Consider the following 17,872-nt stretch of genomic DNA (forward strand, 5'->3'; position numbering starts at 1 on the left):
ACTGTGTTGTGACTAGCGGAGGGGTGAGGGCTGTGAGAGCAGGGGGATGGAGGAAAGAGGGGGATGGACTGTGTTGTGACTAGCGGAGGGGTAAGGGCTGTGAGAGCAGGGGGATGGAGGAAAGAGGGGGATGGACTGTGTTGTGACTAGCGGAGGGGTGAGGGCTGTGAGAGCAGGGGGATGGAGGAAAGAGGGGGATGGACTGTGTTGTGACTAGCGGAGGGGTGAGGGCTGTGAGAGCAGGGGGATGGAGGAAAGAGGGGGATGGACTGTGTTGTGACTAGCGGAGGGGTAAGGGCTGTGAGAGCAGGGGGATGGAGGAAAGAGGGGGATGGACTGTGTTGTGACTAGCGGAGGGGTAAGGGCTGTGAGAGCAGGGGGATGGAGGAAAGAGGGGGATGGACTGTGTTGTGACTAGCGGAGGGGTAAGGGCTGTGAGAGCAGGGGGATGGAGGAAAGAGGGGGATGGACTGTGTTGTGACTAGCGGAGGGGTAAGGGCTGTGAGAGCAGGGGGATGGAGGGAAGAGGGGGATGGACTGTGTTGTGACTAGCGGAGGGGTAAGGGCTGTGAGAGCAGGGGGATGGAGGGAAGAGGGGGATGGACTGTGTTGTGACTAGCGGAGGGGTAAGGGCTGTGAGAGCAGGGGGATGGAGGAAAGAGGGGGATGGACTGTGTTGTGACTAGCGGAGGGGTAAGGGCTGTGAGAGCAGGGGGATGGAGGAAAGAGGGGGATGGACTGTGTTGTGACTAGCGGAGGGGTAAGTGCTGTGAGAGCAGGGGGATGGAGGAAAGAGGGGGATGGACTGTGTTGTGACTAGCGGAGGGGTAAGGGCTGTGAGATCAGGGGGATGGAGGAAAGAGGGGGATGGACTGTGTTGTGACTAGCGGAGGGGTAAGTGCTGTGAGAGCAGGGGGATGGAGGAAAGAGGGGGATGGACTGTGTTGTGACTAGCGGAGGGGTAAGGGCTGTGAGAGCAGGGGGATGGAGGAAAGAGGGGGATGGACTGTGTTGTGACTAGCGGAGGGGTAAGGGCTGTGAGAGCAGGGGGATGGAGGAAAGAGGGGGATGGACTGTGTTGTGACTAGCGGAGGGGTAAGGGCTGTGAGAGCAGGGGGATGGAGGAAAGAGGGGGATGGACTGTGTTGTGACTAGCGGAGGGGTGAGGGCTGTGAGAGCAGGGGGATGGAGGAAAGAGGGGGATGGACTGTGTTGTGACTAGCGGAGGGGTGAGGGCTGTGAGAGCAGGGGGATGGAGGAAAGAGGGGGATGGACTGTGTTGTGACTAGCGGAGGGGTAAGGGCTGTGAGAGCAGGGGGATGGAGGGAAGAGGGGGATGGACTGTGTTGTGACTAGCGGAGGGGTAAGGGCTGTGAGAGCAGGGGGATGGAGGAAAGAGGGGGATGGACTGTGTTGTGACTGTAGCAGATGGGTGAGGGCTGTGAGAGCAGGGGGATGGAGGAAAGAGGGGGATGGACTGTGTTGTGACTAGCGGAGGGGTAAGGGCTGTGAGAGCAGGGGGATGGAGGGAAGAGGGGGATGGACTGTGTTGTGACTAGCGGAGGGGTAAGGGCTGTGAGAGCAGGGGGATGGAGGGAAGAGGGGGATGGACTGTGTTGTGACTAGCGGAGGGGTAAGGGCTGTGAGAGCAGGGGGATGGAGGAAAGAGGGGGATGGACTGTGTTGTGACTAGCGGAGGGGTAAGGGCTGTGAGAGCAGGGGGATGGAGGAAAGAGGGGGATGGACTGTGTTGTGACTAGCGGAGGGGTAAGGGCTGTGAGAGCAGGGGGATGGAGGGAAGAGGGGGATGGACTGTGTTGTGACTAGCGGAGGGGTAAGGGCTGTGAGAGCAGGGGGATGGAGGAAAGAGGGGGATGGACTGTGTTGTGACTGTAGCAGATGGGTGAGGGCTGTGAGAGCAGGGGGATGGAGGAAAGAGGGGGATGGACTGTGTTGTGACTAGCGGAGGGGTAAGGGCTGTGAGAGCAGGGGGATGGAGGAAAGAGGGGGATGGACTGTGTTGTGACTAGCGGAGGGGTAAGGGCTGTGAGAGCAGGGGGATGGAGGAAAGAGGGGGATGGACTGTGTTGTGACTAGCGGAGGGGTGAGGGCTGTGAGAGCAGGGGGATGGAGGAAAGAGGGGGATGGACTGTGTTGTGACTAGCGGAGGGGTAAGGGCTGTGAGAGCAGGGGGATGGAGGAAAGAGGGGGATGGACTGTGTTGTGACTAGCGGAGGGGTAAGGGCTGTGAGAGCAGGGGGATGGAGGAAAGAGGGGGATGGACTGTGTTGTGACTGTAGCAGAGGGGTAAGGGCTGTGAGAGCAGGGGGATGGAGGAAAGAGGGGGATGGACTGTGTTGTGACTAGCGGAGGGGTAAGGGCTGTGAGAGCAGGGGGATGGAGGAAAGAAGGGGATGGACTGTGTTGTGACTGTAGCAGAGGGGTGAGGGCTGTGAGAGCAGGGGGATGGAGGGAAGAGGGGGATGGACTGTGTTGTGACTAGCGGAGGGGTAAGGGCTGTGAGAGCAGGGGGATGGAGGAAAGAGGGGGATGGACTGTGTTGTGACTAGCGGAGGGGTAAGGGCTGTGAGAGCAGGGGGATGGAGGAAAGAGGGGGATGGACTGTGTTGTGACTGTAGCAGAGGGGTGAGGGCTGTGAGAGCAGGGGGATGGAGGGAAGAGGGGGATGGGATCACTCCTGTTTATGATATATATTTCCCTTCTGTTATCGCAACAACCACTCCTTCTGTGCTAACAGAAAAGCAGGAGAAAGAGGGAAGAGACCGAGACAGAGACGGGGTGGTTGGCTGTGTTTGAGAGGCGTTTTAACATGAGGATTGAAACAGGGATATGCTTCAATTTACCAGCTGTCTGATGGTGGTGATGCTACTGTGTCCACAGGCTACACAGCAACATCAACCAAAGGGGTGTGCACTGAGCTACAGTAGAGAGCAACATCAACCAAAGGGGTGTGCACTGAGCTAACCTACAGAGCAACATCAACCAAAGGGGTGTGCACTGAGCTACAGTAGAGAGTAACATCAACCAAAGGGGTGTGCACTAAGCTACAGTAGAGAGCAACATCAACCAAAGGGGTGTGCACTGAGCTACAGTAGAGAGCAACATCAACCAAAGGGGTGTGCACTGAGCTACCCTACAGAGCAACATCAACCAAAGGGGTGTGCACTAAGCTACCCTACAGAGCAACATCAACCAAAGGGGTGTGCACTGAGCTACAGTAGAGAGCAACATCAACCAAAGGGGTGTGCACTGAGCTACCCTAAACAGCAACATCAACCAAAGGGGTGTGCACTGAGCTACCCTACAGAGCAACATCAACCAAAGGGGTGTGCACTGAGCTACGCTAAACAGCAACATCAACCAAAGGGGTGTGCACTGAGCTAACCTACACAGCAACATCAACCAAAGGGGTGTGCACTGAGCTACCCTACAGAGCAACATCAACCAAAGGGGTGTGCACTGAGCTACAGTAGAGAGCAACATCAACCAAAGGGGTGTGCACTGAGCTACAGTAGAGAGCAACATCAACCAAAGGGGTGTGCACTGAGCTAACCTACACAGCAACATCAACCAAAGGGGTGTGCACTGAGCTACCCTACAGAGCAACATCAACCAAAGGGGTGTGCACTGAGCTACAGTAGAGAGCAACATCAACCAAAGGGGTGTGCACTGAGCTACAGTAGAGAGCAACATCAACCAAAGGGGTGTGCACTGAGCTACCCTACAGAGCAACATCAACCAAAGGGGTGTGCACTGAGCTACCCTACAGAGCAACATCAACCAAAGGGGTGTGCACTGAGCTACCCTACAGAGCAACATCAACCAAAGGGGTGTGCACTGAGCTACCCTACAGAGCAACATCAACCAAAGGGGTGTGCACTGAGCTAACCTACACAGCAACATCAACCAAAGGGGTGTGCACTGAGCTACCCTACAGAGCAACATCAACCAAAGGGGTGTGCACTGAGCTACAGTAGAGAGCAACATCAACCAAAGGGGTGTGCACTGAGCTACCCTACAGAGCAACATCAACCAAAGGGGTGTGCACTGAGCTACCCTACAGAGCAACATCAACCAAAGGGGTGTGCACTGAGCTACCCTACAGAGCAACATCAACCAAAGGGGTGTGCACTGAGCTACCCTACAGAGCAACATCAACCAAAGGGGTGTGCACTGAGCTACCCTACAGAGCAACATCAACCAAAGGGGTGTGCACTGAGCTATGCTCGAGAGTGAATTGCCAGAAACAAGGAAAGCAGCCTCCGGTTGCAAGTTTTTCCGCGTGTTTATAGTTGGTTAAGTGCCAAATTGTTATTTTTCTTGTCCTGAGGTGGAATGTTTACAACAGTCACGATAACAGCTGAAAACTGCCTCGGAGGTAGAAGGGTCAGCATTTGACCATCTGGTATTCCAAGATGGGTGAGCAACCATTTGTTGTTGATGAAGATGCAAACTCCTCCCTTAGGGCTGGGCGGTATACCGTATTTTACTATACACTGGTATTGATGTATTGACCGGTTTGGGTTTTTACATGACCTTTTATAACAGAGAGCGAGCACAGGAAACACAGACAGAGAGAGCACAGAAAACACAGACAGAGGGAGCACAGAAAACAGAGAGAGAGGCAGAGACACACACAGAGAGAGAGAGAGGCAGAGACACAGAGAGAGAGAGAGGCAGAGACACAGAGAGAGAGAGAGGCAGAGACACAGAGAGAGAGAGAGAGGCAGAGACAGAGAGAGAGATAGGCAGAGACACAGAGAGAGAGAGAGAGGCAGAGACACAGAGAGAGAGAGAGAGAGGCAGAGACACACAGAGAGAGAGAGAGAGAGGCAGAGACACAGAGAGAGAGAGAGAGAGGCAGAGACACAGAGAGAGAGAGGCAGAGACACAGAGAGAGAGAGGCAGAGACACACAGAGAGAGAGAGGCAGAGACACACAGAGCGAGAGAGGCAGAGACACACAGACGGAGAGAGGCAGAGACACAGAGCGAGAGGCAGAGACACAGAGCGAGAGAGGCAGACACAGAGCGAGAGAGGCAGAGACACAGAGCGAGAGAGGCAGAGACACAGAGCGAGAGAGGCAGAGACACAGAGCGAGAGAGGCAGAGACACAGACGGAGAGAGGCAGAGACACAGAGCGAGAGGCAGAGACACAGAGCGAGAGAGGCAGACACAGAGCGAGAGAGGCAGAGACACAGAGCGAGAGAGGCAGAGACACAGAGCGAGAGAGGCAGAGACACAGAGCGAGAGAGAGAGGCAGAGACACAGAGAGAGAGAGAGAGGCAGAGACACAGAGCGAGAGAGAGAGGCAGAGACACAGAGCGAGAGAGGCAGAGACACAGAGAGAGGCAGAGACACAGAGAGAGAGAGAGATGCAGAGACACAGAGAGAGAGAGAGAGAGAGGCAGAGACACAGAGAGAGAGAGAGAGAGGCAGAGACACAGAGAGAGAGAGACACAGAGAGAGAGAGACACAGAGAGAGAGACACAGAGAGAGAGAGACACAGAGAGAGAGAGACACAGAGAGAGAGACACACAGAGCGAGAGAGGCAGAGACACAGAGCGAGAGAGGCAGAGACACAGAGCGAGAGAGGCAGAGACACAGAGCGAGAGAGAGAGGCAGAGACACAGAGCGAGAGAGAGAGGCAGAGACACAGAAAGAGAGAGAGAGGCAGACACAGAGAGAGAGAGAGAGAGGCAGAGACACACACAGAGAGAGAGAGAGAGAGGCAGAGACACACACAGAGAGAGAGAGAGAGGCAGAGACACAGAGAGAGAGAGAGAGAGGCATAGACACAGAGAGAAAGAGAGGCAGAGACAGAGAGAGAGAGAGGCAGAGACACAGAGATAGAGAGAGGCAGAGACACACAGAGAGAGAGAGAGAGGCAGAGACACACAGAGAGAGAGAGAGAGGCAGAGACACACAGAGAGAGAGAGAGAGAGGCAGAGACACACAGAGAGAGAGGGAGAGGCAGAGACACACAGAGAGAGAGAGGCAGAGACACACAGAGCGAGAGAGTCAGAGACACACAGAGCGAGAGAGGCAGAGACACACAGAGCGAGAGAGGCAGAGACACAGAGCGAGAGAGGCAGAGACACAGAGCGAGAGAGGCAGAGACACAGAGCGAGAGAGGAAGAGACACAGAGCGAGAGAGGCAGAGACACAGAGCGAGAGAGGCAGAGACACAGAGCGAGAGAGGCAGAGACACAGAGCGAGAGAGGCAGAGACACAGAGCGAGAGAGGCAGAGACACAGAGCGAGAGAGAGAGGCAGAGACACAGAGAGAGAGAGAGAGGGGCAGAGCGAGAGATAGAGAGAGGCAGAGAGAGAGAGAGAGGCAGAGACACAGAGAGGCAGAGACACACAGAGAGAGAGAGGCAGAGACACAGAGCGAGAGAGAGAGGCAGAGACACAGAGCGAGAGAGAGAGGCAGAGACACCGAGCGAGAGAGAGAGGCAGAGACACACAGAGAGAGGCAGAGACACAGAGAGAGAGAGAGAGGCAGAGACACACAGAGAGAGAGAGAGGCAGAGACACACAGAGAGAGAGAGAGGCAGAGACACACAGAGAGAGAGAGAGGCAGAGACACACAGAGAGAGAGAGAGAGGCAGAGACACACAGAGAGAGAGAGAGAGAGAGGCAGAGACACACAGAGAGAGAGAGAGAGGCAGAGACACAGAGCGAGAGAGGCAGAGACACAGAGCGAGAGAGGCAGAGACACAGAGCGAGAGAGAGAGGCAGAGACACAGAGCGAGAGAGAGAGGCAGAGACACAGAGCGAGAGAGAGAGGCAGAGACACAGAGCGAGAGAGAGAGGCAGAGACACAGAGAGAGAGAGAGAGGCAGACAGAGAGAGAGAGAGAGAGAGAGAGAGAGGCAGAGACACACACAGAGAGAGAGAGAGAGGCAGAGACACACACACAGAGAGAGAGAGAGGCAGAGACACAGAGCGAGAGAGGCAGAGACACAGAGCGAGAGAGGCAGAGACACAGAGCGAGAGAGAGAGGCAGAGACACAGAGAGAGAGAGGGGCAGAGCGAGAGATAGAGAGGCAGAGAGAGAGAGAGAGAGAGGCAGAGACACAGAGAGGCAGAGACACACAGAGACACAGAGAGGCAGAGACACACAGAGAGAGAGAGAGGCAGAGACACAGAGAGAGAGAGAGGCAGAGACACAGAGAGAGAGAGAGGCAGAGACACAGAGCGAGAGAGAGAGGCAGAGACACAGAGCGAGAGAGAGAGGCAGAGACACCGAGCGAGAGAGAGAGGCAGAGACACACAGAGAGAGGCAGAGACACACAGAGAGGGAGAGAGGCAGAGACACACAGAGAGAGAGAGAGGCAGAGACACACAGATAGAGAGAGAGGCAGAGACACACAGAGAGAGAGAGAGAGGCAGAGACACACAGAGAGAGAGAGAGAGGCAGAGACACAGAGCGAGAGAGAGACACAGAGCGAGAGAGAGACAGAGACACAGAGAGAGACAGAGAGAGAGGCAGAGACACAGAGGGAGAGAGAGAGAGAGGCAGACAGACAGACAGAGAGGGAGAGAGGCAGACAGAGACACAGAGAGAGAGGCAGACAGAGACACAGAGAGAGAGGCAGACAGAGACACACAGAGAGAGAGAGGCAGACAGAGAGAGAGAGGCAGACAGAGACACACACAGAGAGGCAGACAGAGACACACACAGAGAGGCAGACAGAGACACACACAGAGAGGCAGACAGAGACACACAGAGAGAGAGGCAGACAGAGACACACAGAGAGAGAGGCAGACAGAGACACACAGAGAGAGAGGCAGACAGAGACACACAGAGAGAGAGGCAGACAGAGATAGAGGCAGACAGAGACACACACAGAGAGAGAGAGGCAGACAGAGAGAGGCAGACAGAGAGAGAGAGGCAGACAGATGGACAGAGAGAGAGAGAGAGGCAGACAGAGACACAGAGAGAGAGAGAGGCAGACAGAGAGAGGCAGACAGAGACACAGAGAGAGAGAGAGAGGCAGACAGAGAGAGAGAGGCAGACAGAGAGAGAGGCAGACAGAGAGAGAGAGTGAGAGAGAAAGGCAGACAGACAGACAGAGAGAGAGAGGGAGACAGAGAGAGAGAGAGACACAGAGAGAGACAGACAGAGAGAGAGAGAGAGAGAGAGAGAGAGAGAGGCAGACGGAGAGAGAGAGGCAGACGGAGAGAGAGAGGCAGCCAGAGAGAGAAAGGCAGACAGAGACACAGAGAGAGAGAGAGGCAGACGGAGACAAAGAGAGAGAGAGAGGCAGACGGAGACAAAGAGAGAGAGAGAGGCAGACGGAGACAAAGAGAGAGAGAGAGGCAAACAGAGAGAGAGAGACACAGACAGATAAAGGCAGACAGAGACACAGACAGATAGAGGCAGACAGAGAGCGAGAGAGGGGCTCTCTGTGTTGATGTGTGTGTGGGTGCTCTGCTGTACCGTTTGTGGTGTGTGTGAGATTGAGTGAGTGAGTGTATGTGTGTTTTTCTCTGTGCCGTAGCTGCCTCTCTCTCGGCTGTGACTCTGGCTCTGTGCTGCTGCTGTGCGTTTCTCTCCCTGCCTGTCTCTGACACTATGATTTTCTGCAACCATTTAGGTGAATACAAGAAAGACGAACTCCTGGAGGCAGCTAGGTGAGTGCAAGCTTGAAATCTCCCCTCTCATCTTCCCTCAGTCTCTCGCTACCTCCTTTATTCTCTCTCCTTTCCCCCTCCGTCATTAGCAGACAGGTGTTGTGAAAGGGCTGTGCATGTGGTTTGGGAGTGCTGGTGCACGGTGCGGGTTGTTATGGTGAAGGGATGTGTGTATGACCAGACGGGATCATTAGAGGTTTAATAACAGAGGGCTGGAGAGATCCTCTGGCCCTCTGGCAGCATTGATTCAGAGGAGGGGTCATCATCTATATCCATGGCTGTTATGACTGATGAAACAACATTGCCGATAACGTGGTGGATATATTTTCCTGATGTGCCAGTGGGTTCCTAGTTTACACAGACATCCTGAAGAGGTTCGCCCTGGGAAGGAGGATTGATGCCCTGAGAGAGGAAGATGAGACATCCTCATCTATCTGCTGAGATATTCTCTGGTCTCCTGCTCCATATGCTCCTGTTCTGCTGCCTGCCATGCACACTGACTCCATCTGCCCTCTGGGAACTGCTGTCATGTCGACTACAAGCATGAGGGGATCTCTCTCTCTGTCTTTTCTTCCTACAAATGAAGGACACACATAGGCTTCCCCACAATGGCTGTTCCGGTTGCCCCACATAGACACAGTTTCCTCCCCAGAGTGGACTCCCCAGCATAATAAAAGGCTGTTACAGTTCAGACGAGTGCTGTGAGCCACCCAGCATTTCCTGTGGAGCAAGGCATGTCTGTCACATTCAGCTCATTATACTGAAGTGGCTGCCTTTGTGTTGGTTCTGGCCTGGAGTTGGCCCCTCGGCACCAGGCCCTACTAGACTACATGAAATCAGTGTTTGATGACTCAATCAGAATGCGCTCTGGGGGAATAAATGGAGGCAGAGATGAGAACTATAAAGACTATGACTGCATTATCTGGGAGAGCTGTTGGCTGGTTGAAACCATGATCAGAGGGGTTACCATGGAGGATAATATCATGTACCACGCGCTGTGTCCATAACAAGCCTATGTCCTGTATGGATCTCCTTCCATCCTGGGCTTTCAGTGCTACTAATGAAGACAAGGCCTGGTATTGATTATTCTACAGTAAGAAATAAGGCTCTTCTGAGATGTCAGTTATCATAGAGGGAAGGAAACACACACACTCTCTCACACAGGCGCCTCTCCCTAGCAGCTAGATTTAAACATGTGGCCTCCACTCTGTGCTAAACATGGGGATGCTATTGTGCATTTAAATGAAGGATCTCTTGTTTTTACTTGAGGCCAGTTGACCGTCGGAAGGAGAAGAGAAGTGGAGAAAGAGACATGCAGAAGAAAGCAAAGCCACTGGCTGTGAATGCATCTTCACTGAAGGGACTTTGGCAAAGCTTGGTCCAGGGAAAATGAGAGAGGAGAAAGAGGGGGGGGGGGGGGGGGAATAACCTTTTCTTTCTCTGACGGCCTTCAGTGACGGCATCTGGGTAAATCAGTGACTGGCCGGCTTCGCTGCCGTGATAGGGGCCTTCCATCACCGTGCCTCGGCACCAGTCACCAACTACAGGAGTTAGCAGACATCCCTAATAAATAAACTCCCTGAGCATGCCAACATTATGACTGGGCCTCCCGTCACCGTGCCTCGGCACCAGTCACCAACTACAGGAGTTAGCAGACATCCCTAATAAATAAACTCCCTGAGCATGCCAACATTATGACTGGGCCTCCCGTCACCGTGCCTCGGCACCAGTCACCAACTACAGGAGTTAGCAGACATCCCTAATAAATAAACTCCCTGAGCATGCCAACATTATGACTGGGCCTCCTGTCACCGTGCCTCGGCACCAGTCACCAACTACAGGAGTTAGCAGACATCCCTAATAAATAAACTCCCTGAGCATGCCAACATTATGACTGGGCCTCCCGTCACCGTGCCTCGGCACCAGTCACCAACTACAGGAGTTAGCAGACATCCCTAATAAATAAACTCCCTGAGCATGCCAACATTATGACTGGGCCTCCTGTCACCGTGCCTCGGCACCAGTCACCAACTACAGGAGTTAGCAGACATCCCTAATAAATAAACTCACTGAGCATGCCAACATTATGACTGGGCCTCCCGTCACCGTGCCTCGGCACCAGTCACCAACTACAGGAGTTAGCAGACATCCCTAATAAATAAACTCACTGAGCATGCCAACATTATGACTGGGCCTTCCATCACCGTGCCTCGGCACCAGTCACCAACTACAGGAGTTAGCAGACATCCCTAATAAATAAACTCCCTGAGCATGCCAACATTATGACTGGGCCTCCTGTCACCGTGCCTCGGCACCAGTCACCAACTACAGGAGTTAGCAGACATCCCTAATAAATAAACTCCCTGAGCATGCCAACATTATGACTGACATGCTCAGGGATCAGGCAGCAGGGCTACTGGTACCAGCCAAAGGGTGAAGAGACCCGAGGACAGAGGAGAATGAGGAGGACACAGCACAGCAGTAGTAAACTCCTTACTGGAGTTGGTTCTGTTGTCCGTCCATATTCAGGACTGTCTTTTACCCCGGGCCCTGGCTCTTTCTGTGGATCTATGGAATTACCATGCAGTCACACTGACACCTGGGAGGGGATAGCCCTTGGCTTCAGGGACCCTGGCAGGAGATGCTGAAGCTCCATATGGCTCCTGACCACCATGAACCATCACACTGCATCAGACTAGAATAACACAGGAAGAACCTCCGCAGCAGGTAGAGTGGAGATGCTGACTCGGATATCCGGAGGCGTCTCTGAATCTCTCTACAGCCATGCATAGCCTTTGGCAAAGAATATATCTCTTTTGGCATAAGGAAAGAATGTACACTGCATCTGTCACGAATATTACCGAAGGTGGCTCCCGTTCTTGTTCGGGTGGCGTTCGGCGGTCGTCGTCGCCGGTCTACTAGCTGCCACCGATCCTTTGTTCCGTGTTCGTTTGGTTTTGTCTAATTAGTTTCACCTGTTCATTGTTTGGTTGTTAGGGTGGGGTTATTTAAGTTAGTTTAGTCCGCTTCTGTTTGTGCAGGCTTGTTCTTCTGTATTTGTGAGAGGTGTTAGTGTTTTGTTGGGTTTTCTCGCTGTCCTGCTATTTTACCTAAGGGTACTATTTTGTTTTTATAGTTATGCCTGTGTTGGATAATACTATTTTGTTCCTTTGATTTTGGACATTAAAGCGTGTTTTTTCCCACATCCTTTGCTCTCTGCGCCTGACTCCACACCCATTCACTCATTGAGCGTTACAGCATCAGTGTTTTTCACCGTTGTCTGTTATCTAACAATCTTTCTTGACCAGTGTAGTCAGAGTTACTGGCCTGGTTTAGACTGCAGACAAAATGCTTTTTAGGTCTCCGTTCTGTCCATTTTGAAACACTCCCTTGGGCAAAGCTTTCCACTTTCCTTGCCTATTCTTTTGTTATCCTTTTTTAGTTAAAGATACTGAAAAGGTATCTAAAGATACTACTACATTTCCCCTTCTCTTTCTCGCTCACTCGTTCGGATAGATCTATATATTTTAGTTTTTTCTCTCCATGTTTTGTTCTGCTGCAGGAGTGGAAATGAAGAGAAGCTCATGGCCCTGCTCACTCCGTTAAACGTCAACTGCCATGCAAGTGACGGCCGCAAGGTAAGAGTTTGCTCAGTCAGCACACACAACTGTTACTCAAGCAATCTCCGCTTAAACTGTGATATTCAAACCAATTTGTATAGTGGAATGGACCATTGCTCCAATACAATCAAGTATATTTGAAATAGTCATTGACCTATACTTGACAATAAAAAAATATATATATATATTTTTAACCTTCATTTAACAAGACAAGACAATTAAAAACACATTCTTATTTATAATAATGGTTAGCAAGAGGCAAAAGGCCTCCTGTGGGGACGGGGGATGGGCTTAAGAATAAAATGCAGAACAAAACGCACATCACGACAAAAGAGACAACATGGTTGCAGCACGAAAAAGTGCAGACTGTCAGCTTTAATTTGAGGGTATTTTCATCCATATCAGGTGAACCGCTCAGAGGTGTTTTGTCCGTAGTACAATACTTTTGGAGCTCACTGTATGTACAGGGCATTCAGGAAGTATTCAGACCCCTTCCCTTTTGGAGCTCACTGTATGTACAGGGCATTCAGGAAGTATTCAGACCCCTTCCCTTTTGGAGCTCACTGTATGTACAGGGCATTCAGGAAGTATTCAGACCCCTTCCCTTTTGGAGCTCACTGTATGTACAGGGCATTCAGGAAGTATTCAGACCCCTTCCCTTTTGGAGCTCACTGTATGTACAGGGCATTCAGGAAGTATTCAGACCCCTTCCCTTTTGGAGCTCACTGTATGTACAGGGCATTCAGGAAGTATTCAGACCCCTTCCCTTTTGGAGCTCACTGTATGTACAGGGCATTCAGGAAGTATTCAGACCCCTTCCCTTTTTGCCACATTTTGTTACATTACAGCCTTATTCTATAATTCATTAAATGTTTTTTTTTCTCATCAATCTACACACAATACCCCACAATGACAAAGCAAAAACAGGTTTTTAGAAATATTTGCAAATGTATTTAAAATTAAAAACAGAAATACCTTATTTACATAAGTATTCAGACTGTTTGCTATGAGACTTGAAATTTAGATCAGGTGCATCCTGTTTCCATTGATCATCCTTGAGATGTTTCTACAACTTGATTAGAGTCCACCTGTGGTAAATTCAATTGATTGGACATGATTTGAAAAGGCACACACCTGTCTATATAAGGTCCCACAGTTGACAGTGCATGTCAGAGCAAAAACCAAGCCATGAGGTCCAGAGCTCCTCTGTGGAGATGGTAGAACCTTCCAGAAGAACAATCATCTCTGCAGCACTCTACCAATCAGGCCTTTATGGTAGAGGGGCCAGATGGAAGCCACTCCTCAGTAAAAGTCACATGCCTGCTTGGAGTTTGCCAAAAGCCACCTAAAGGACTCCCAGACAGTGAGAAACAAGATTATCTGATCTGATGAAACCATGATTGAACTCTGTCCTGAATGCCAAGCGTCACGTCTGGAGGAAAACTGGCACCAACGGGGAAGCATTGTGGTGGAAGCATCATGTTGTGGGGATGTTATTCAGTGGCAGGGACTGGGAGACTAGTCAGGATCGAGGGAAAGATGAACTGAGCAAAGTGCAGAGATCCTTGATGAAAACCTGCTCCAGAGCTCTCAGGACCTTAGACTGGGGTGAAGGTTCACCTTCAAACAGGACAACGACCCTAAACACACAGCCAAGACAACGCAGGAGTGGCTTTGGGACAAGTCTCTAAATGTCCTTGAGTGGCCCAACCAGAGCCATCATCTCTGGAGAGACTTGAAAATAGCTGTGCAGCGACTCTCCCCATCCAACCTGACAGAACTTTAGAGCATCTGCAGAGAAGTATGAGAGAAACTCCCCAAATACAGTTTTGCCAAGTTTGTAGAGCCATACACAAGAAGACTTGAGGCTGTAATCGTTGCAAAAGGTGCTTCAACAAAGTACTGAGTAAAGGTTCTGAATACTTATGTAAATGTGATATTTCAGTGTTTTATTTTTTAATACATTTCTAAAATTTCTAAACGGTTTTTGCTTTGTCATTATGGGGTATTGTGTGTAGATTGATGAGGGGGGAAAAAAACAATTTAGTACGTTTTAGAATAAGACAGTAAGGTAGCAAAATGTGGAAAAAGTGAAGGGGTCTGAATATTTTCCGAATGCACTGTATATATAATGGTGTGTATTGACTATGGACAGTATATGAATAGAAAAGGTGTGTACAGCAGTAGTTATTTAAGATGAGCCTTGACTAGAATACATGACTAGATACTCATAGTGGATACCTGGCTACAGCTCCATGCTGTGATGTCCAGTATATTCAAACATTCCAGTTCTCCCAGAAAGTAAGCTTCCTGGGAATACTGTAGAATCATTTGTGTAGAGGGATTTATTTTGGGATCTGTGAAGGATTCCACAGTGAGATTCCAGTTCTTTGTATTCCCACATCACAGCAGTGAACTGTAGGTTGTAATTATGGCTATTGTGTGAGCAGTTAGCGTTCAATGACTCCTGATTCTCATTCACCCCTGGCTGTGTTGCCACTGTTGTGGCGTAGTACCTCTGCATCCTGTCCCTGTCTGCTTCAGAAGGAATGCAATGACATTTTGATTTTAATTGATTTCTGTGAGGGTGTGATGATAATGATAATCGAGACACTGATGCATATTAAAATTCAAATGAAGCTTTCACAAAGTTTGTCTCCCTCTCAAGTCCCTCTTCTTTATGGCCTATTTTTCCTTTTAATTAAAGTGGCTCCGACTCTTCCTCCCTGGATAATTCTCTGCCTGACTGAGCGGTGCTGTTCCACTGGCGTGGCAGTGTTTATCGCTGGGCTGTGTTGGCCAGAGTCAGACCTCGGTGTTTATGAACAGAGGGAATGTCTTCTCTTTTACAGTCTCTCTGTGCTAATGAGATGCTGTGTGCCGGACAATACAGCATGTGGATACAGAGATGCTGTTCTAATGCCGATGAGAGGGTTGCTCCTACTAGTCACATTGCTTTGTGTTGTTGAGTCCTCAGACTCTGTCTGTTCAGTTAGTCCTTTGTGCTGGACTGGGATTCCTTGGTCACCTAAGGCCACCGCTCTCTGTTTCCCTGCTACTATATAGCCCTTTAACCTCTAGCGTCGAGCAATCCCGTATCCGGGAGCGTAATCATAGCCTCAAGCTCATTACCATAACGCAACGTTTCCTATTCATGAAAATCGCAAATGAAATGAAATAAATATATTCAAACACAAGCTTAGCCTTTTGTTAACAACACTGTCATCTCAGATTTTCAAAATATGCTTTTCAACCAAAGCTACACAAGCATTTGTGTAAGAGTATTGATAGCTAGCATAGCATTAAGCCTAGCATTCAGCAGGCAACATTTTCACAAAAACAAGAAAAGCATTCAAATAAAATCATTTACCTTTGAAGAACTTCGGATGTTTTCAATGACGAGACTCTTAGTTAGATAGCAAATGTAAATTTTTTCAAAAAAGATTATTTGTGTAGACGAAATAGCTCCGTTTTGTTCATCACGTTTGACTAGGAAAAAGACCGGAATATGCAGTCACTTACAACGCCAAACTTTTTTCCAAATTAGCTGTTTAGAATCAATCCTCAAGGTGTTTTTCACAAATCTATTCGATAATCTATCAGTGCTGGCAGTTGGCTTGTCATCAGAAGCAAACGGAAAAATACTGCAGCTGGAGATTACGCAATAATTGCGACGGAGGACACCAAGCGACCACCTGGTAGATGTAGTCTCTTATGGTCAATCTTCCAATTAAATGCCTACAAATACGTCACAATGCTGCAGACACCTTGGGGAAAACGTAAGCTGACTCCTAGCTCCTTCACAGCCATATAAGGAGTCATTGCCATGAGGCGGTTTCAAAAAATGCGGCACTTCCTGATTGGATTTTTATCTGGGTTTTTTCTCCACAGAGGAGCTCTGGACCTCATGGCTTGGTTTTTGCTCTGACATGCACTGTCAACTTATATAGACAGGTATGTGCCTTTCCAAATCATGTCCAATCATTTGAATTTACCACAGGTGGACTCCAATCAAGTTGTCGAAACATCTCAAAGATAATCAATGGAAACACTATGCACCTGAGCACAATTTTGAGTCTCTTAACAAAAGGTCTGAATACGGGGATCACGTGACCCTTGAACGAGATGGCCGCATGAACTAAGAACTCCGCTCAAGTAGTTTCCAATTCTTAATCTTACCTCCACTTCAAGTTTAAACTCCTTTACCTTTAGTCAAAAAGTAATGGTGGCTACAAAAGGCGACATTACTGATAACATTTTTACCCGGACTCTAGCATTAGCGGCAGAAAAAGCCTCCAAGAAGTAGCTAGCTTCAGAAAAAGCTAGCGCCATTAGCCAGGAGCAAGAGGACCCGTCCCCCCCGAGGCCCAACAAATGCTAACCTCGCACTCTGTCGACGACATCCTTTCTGAGCTGAGATCCCAATGTACAGAACTCAACATCAAATTAGATGGCATTAACTCTCAGCTCAGTGCGATAGAGGGCAAGGTTGACAACCCTGGAAAATGCTTTGCCTGACATCAACAACAAGATGTGCAGGCGCACCGTGTTGATGGTTAAGGCAGAGAGGCAAATCCTATCCATGGAAAACTTACTGACAGGCGCCATGGAAACAATGGTATATGCTAAAAAGAAAGTATAGTATCTGGAAGAGAAAACAGAGGACCTGGAAAATGTGGGGCGAAGGAATAATTGTGTTCTATTAAATCTGGGCAAAAAAGAAGAGGGAAACATGCCACTGATCCGCTACCTGCAAGACAAACTTCCCGAGTGGCTCCACCTGTCCACCGACAGGCCCATAGAACTAGAGAGAGCTCACCGAGCACTGAGGCCCCCACCAGCAGCCAGACAACCACGCGCCCAATCACCATACGTTTCCTGAGATTCACCGACAAGGAACGAGTCCTACAGGCGGCGAAAATCAATACCATTACAGTGGGAAACGCCAAACTCCCTTTACACCAGGACCTGTCAGCTGGAATAATCCGAAAGCAGCGAGAGTTTGACGAGGTGAAGAAATACTTCATTGACCGAGGCATCTTTAGCGGATTCAAATACCCAAACGAGCTCAGGATTCTTCACCAAGGTGCCCTGTGACACTTCAAAACTCCCAAAGAGGAAAAATGTTTTTTGAAAGACAATCCTGGTCACTGAGAAATAGACGAATGACTAAAAGCATTACTGTTATTACTAAAGAAGGTAAGACAACATATAGCCGCCATCCAAAGACCCACCCGCCCCGCTAAATGTCATTATAGCCGTCTAATCTATATTTATGTTCCTTTAGCTGAGAGGGATAGGCTCTATAGCCTAACCAAGGCCTACTAACGTTTCAGCCTACTTTTATTTCCCTTTTTTTGTATTACTTTACAGCACCCTACTAGCTTGGAGGGACTGTAAGAAATACCTGGGCATCTCCTCCCAAATATGTTCTCACTCGCCTATAGTAGGCAACCCAGACTTGCCAAAAGCCCCGAGGGATGCCAACTTTAATCTTTGGCATACTCTAGGAATCAGGACCTTTTCAGACCTATTTCATCAGAAAACCACTACACTGAAATCCTTTCAAGAGCTCTGCAGTGAATTCAAT

At 49.8% G+C, this 17,872-nt stretch overlaps 1 protein-coding gene across 17 annotated transcripts in view; it reads left to right on the forward strand.

The window, feature by feature from the left end:
- The window catches only part of tnksa (tankyrase, TRF1-interacting ankyrin-related ADP-ribose polymerase a), a 151,207-nt gene that overhangs the window by 88,841 nt on the left and 44,494 nt on the right, over positions 1–17,872 (forward strand). For 12 of the 17 annotated variants that reach the window (XR_016484915.1, XR_016484914.1, XR_016484912.1 and 9 more), the window contains 2 exons: positions 8,626–8,662; positions 12,225–12,300. Coding sequence is in view for 13 of the 17 variants with exons in the window: in XM_090191937.1 (XP_090048063.1) it covers positions 8,626–8,662; positions 12,225–12,300 (113 nt within the window). In the remaining 4 variants the exon portion in view is untranslated. Of the gene's footprint in view, positions 1–3,328; positions 4,441–8,625; positions 8,663–12,224; positions 12,301–17,872 lie in introns of those variants that run through there. The other 5 variants (XM_090191945.1, XM_090191942.1, XM_090191943.1 and 2 more) reach the window with 3 other exon arrangements.

This window comes from Oncorhynchus mykiss, chromosome 12 (genome assembly GCF_057628025.1).
Source record: "Oncorhynchus mykiss isolate SJ-2025 chromosome 12, ASM5762802v1, whole genome shotgun sequence".
Taxonomy (NCBI): Eukaryota; Metazoa; Chordata; class Actinopteri; order Salmoniformes; family Salmonidae; genus Oncorhynchus; species Oncorhynchus mykiss.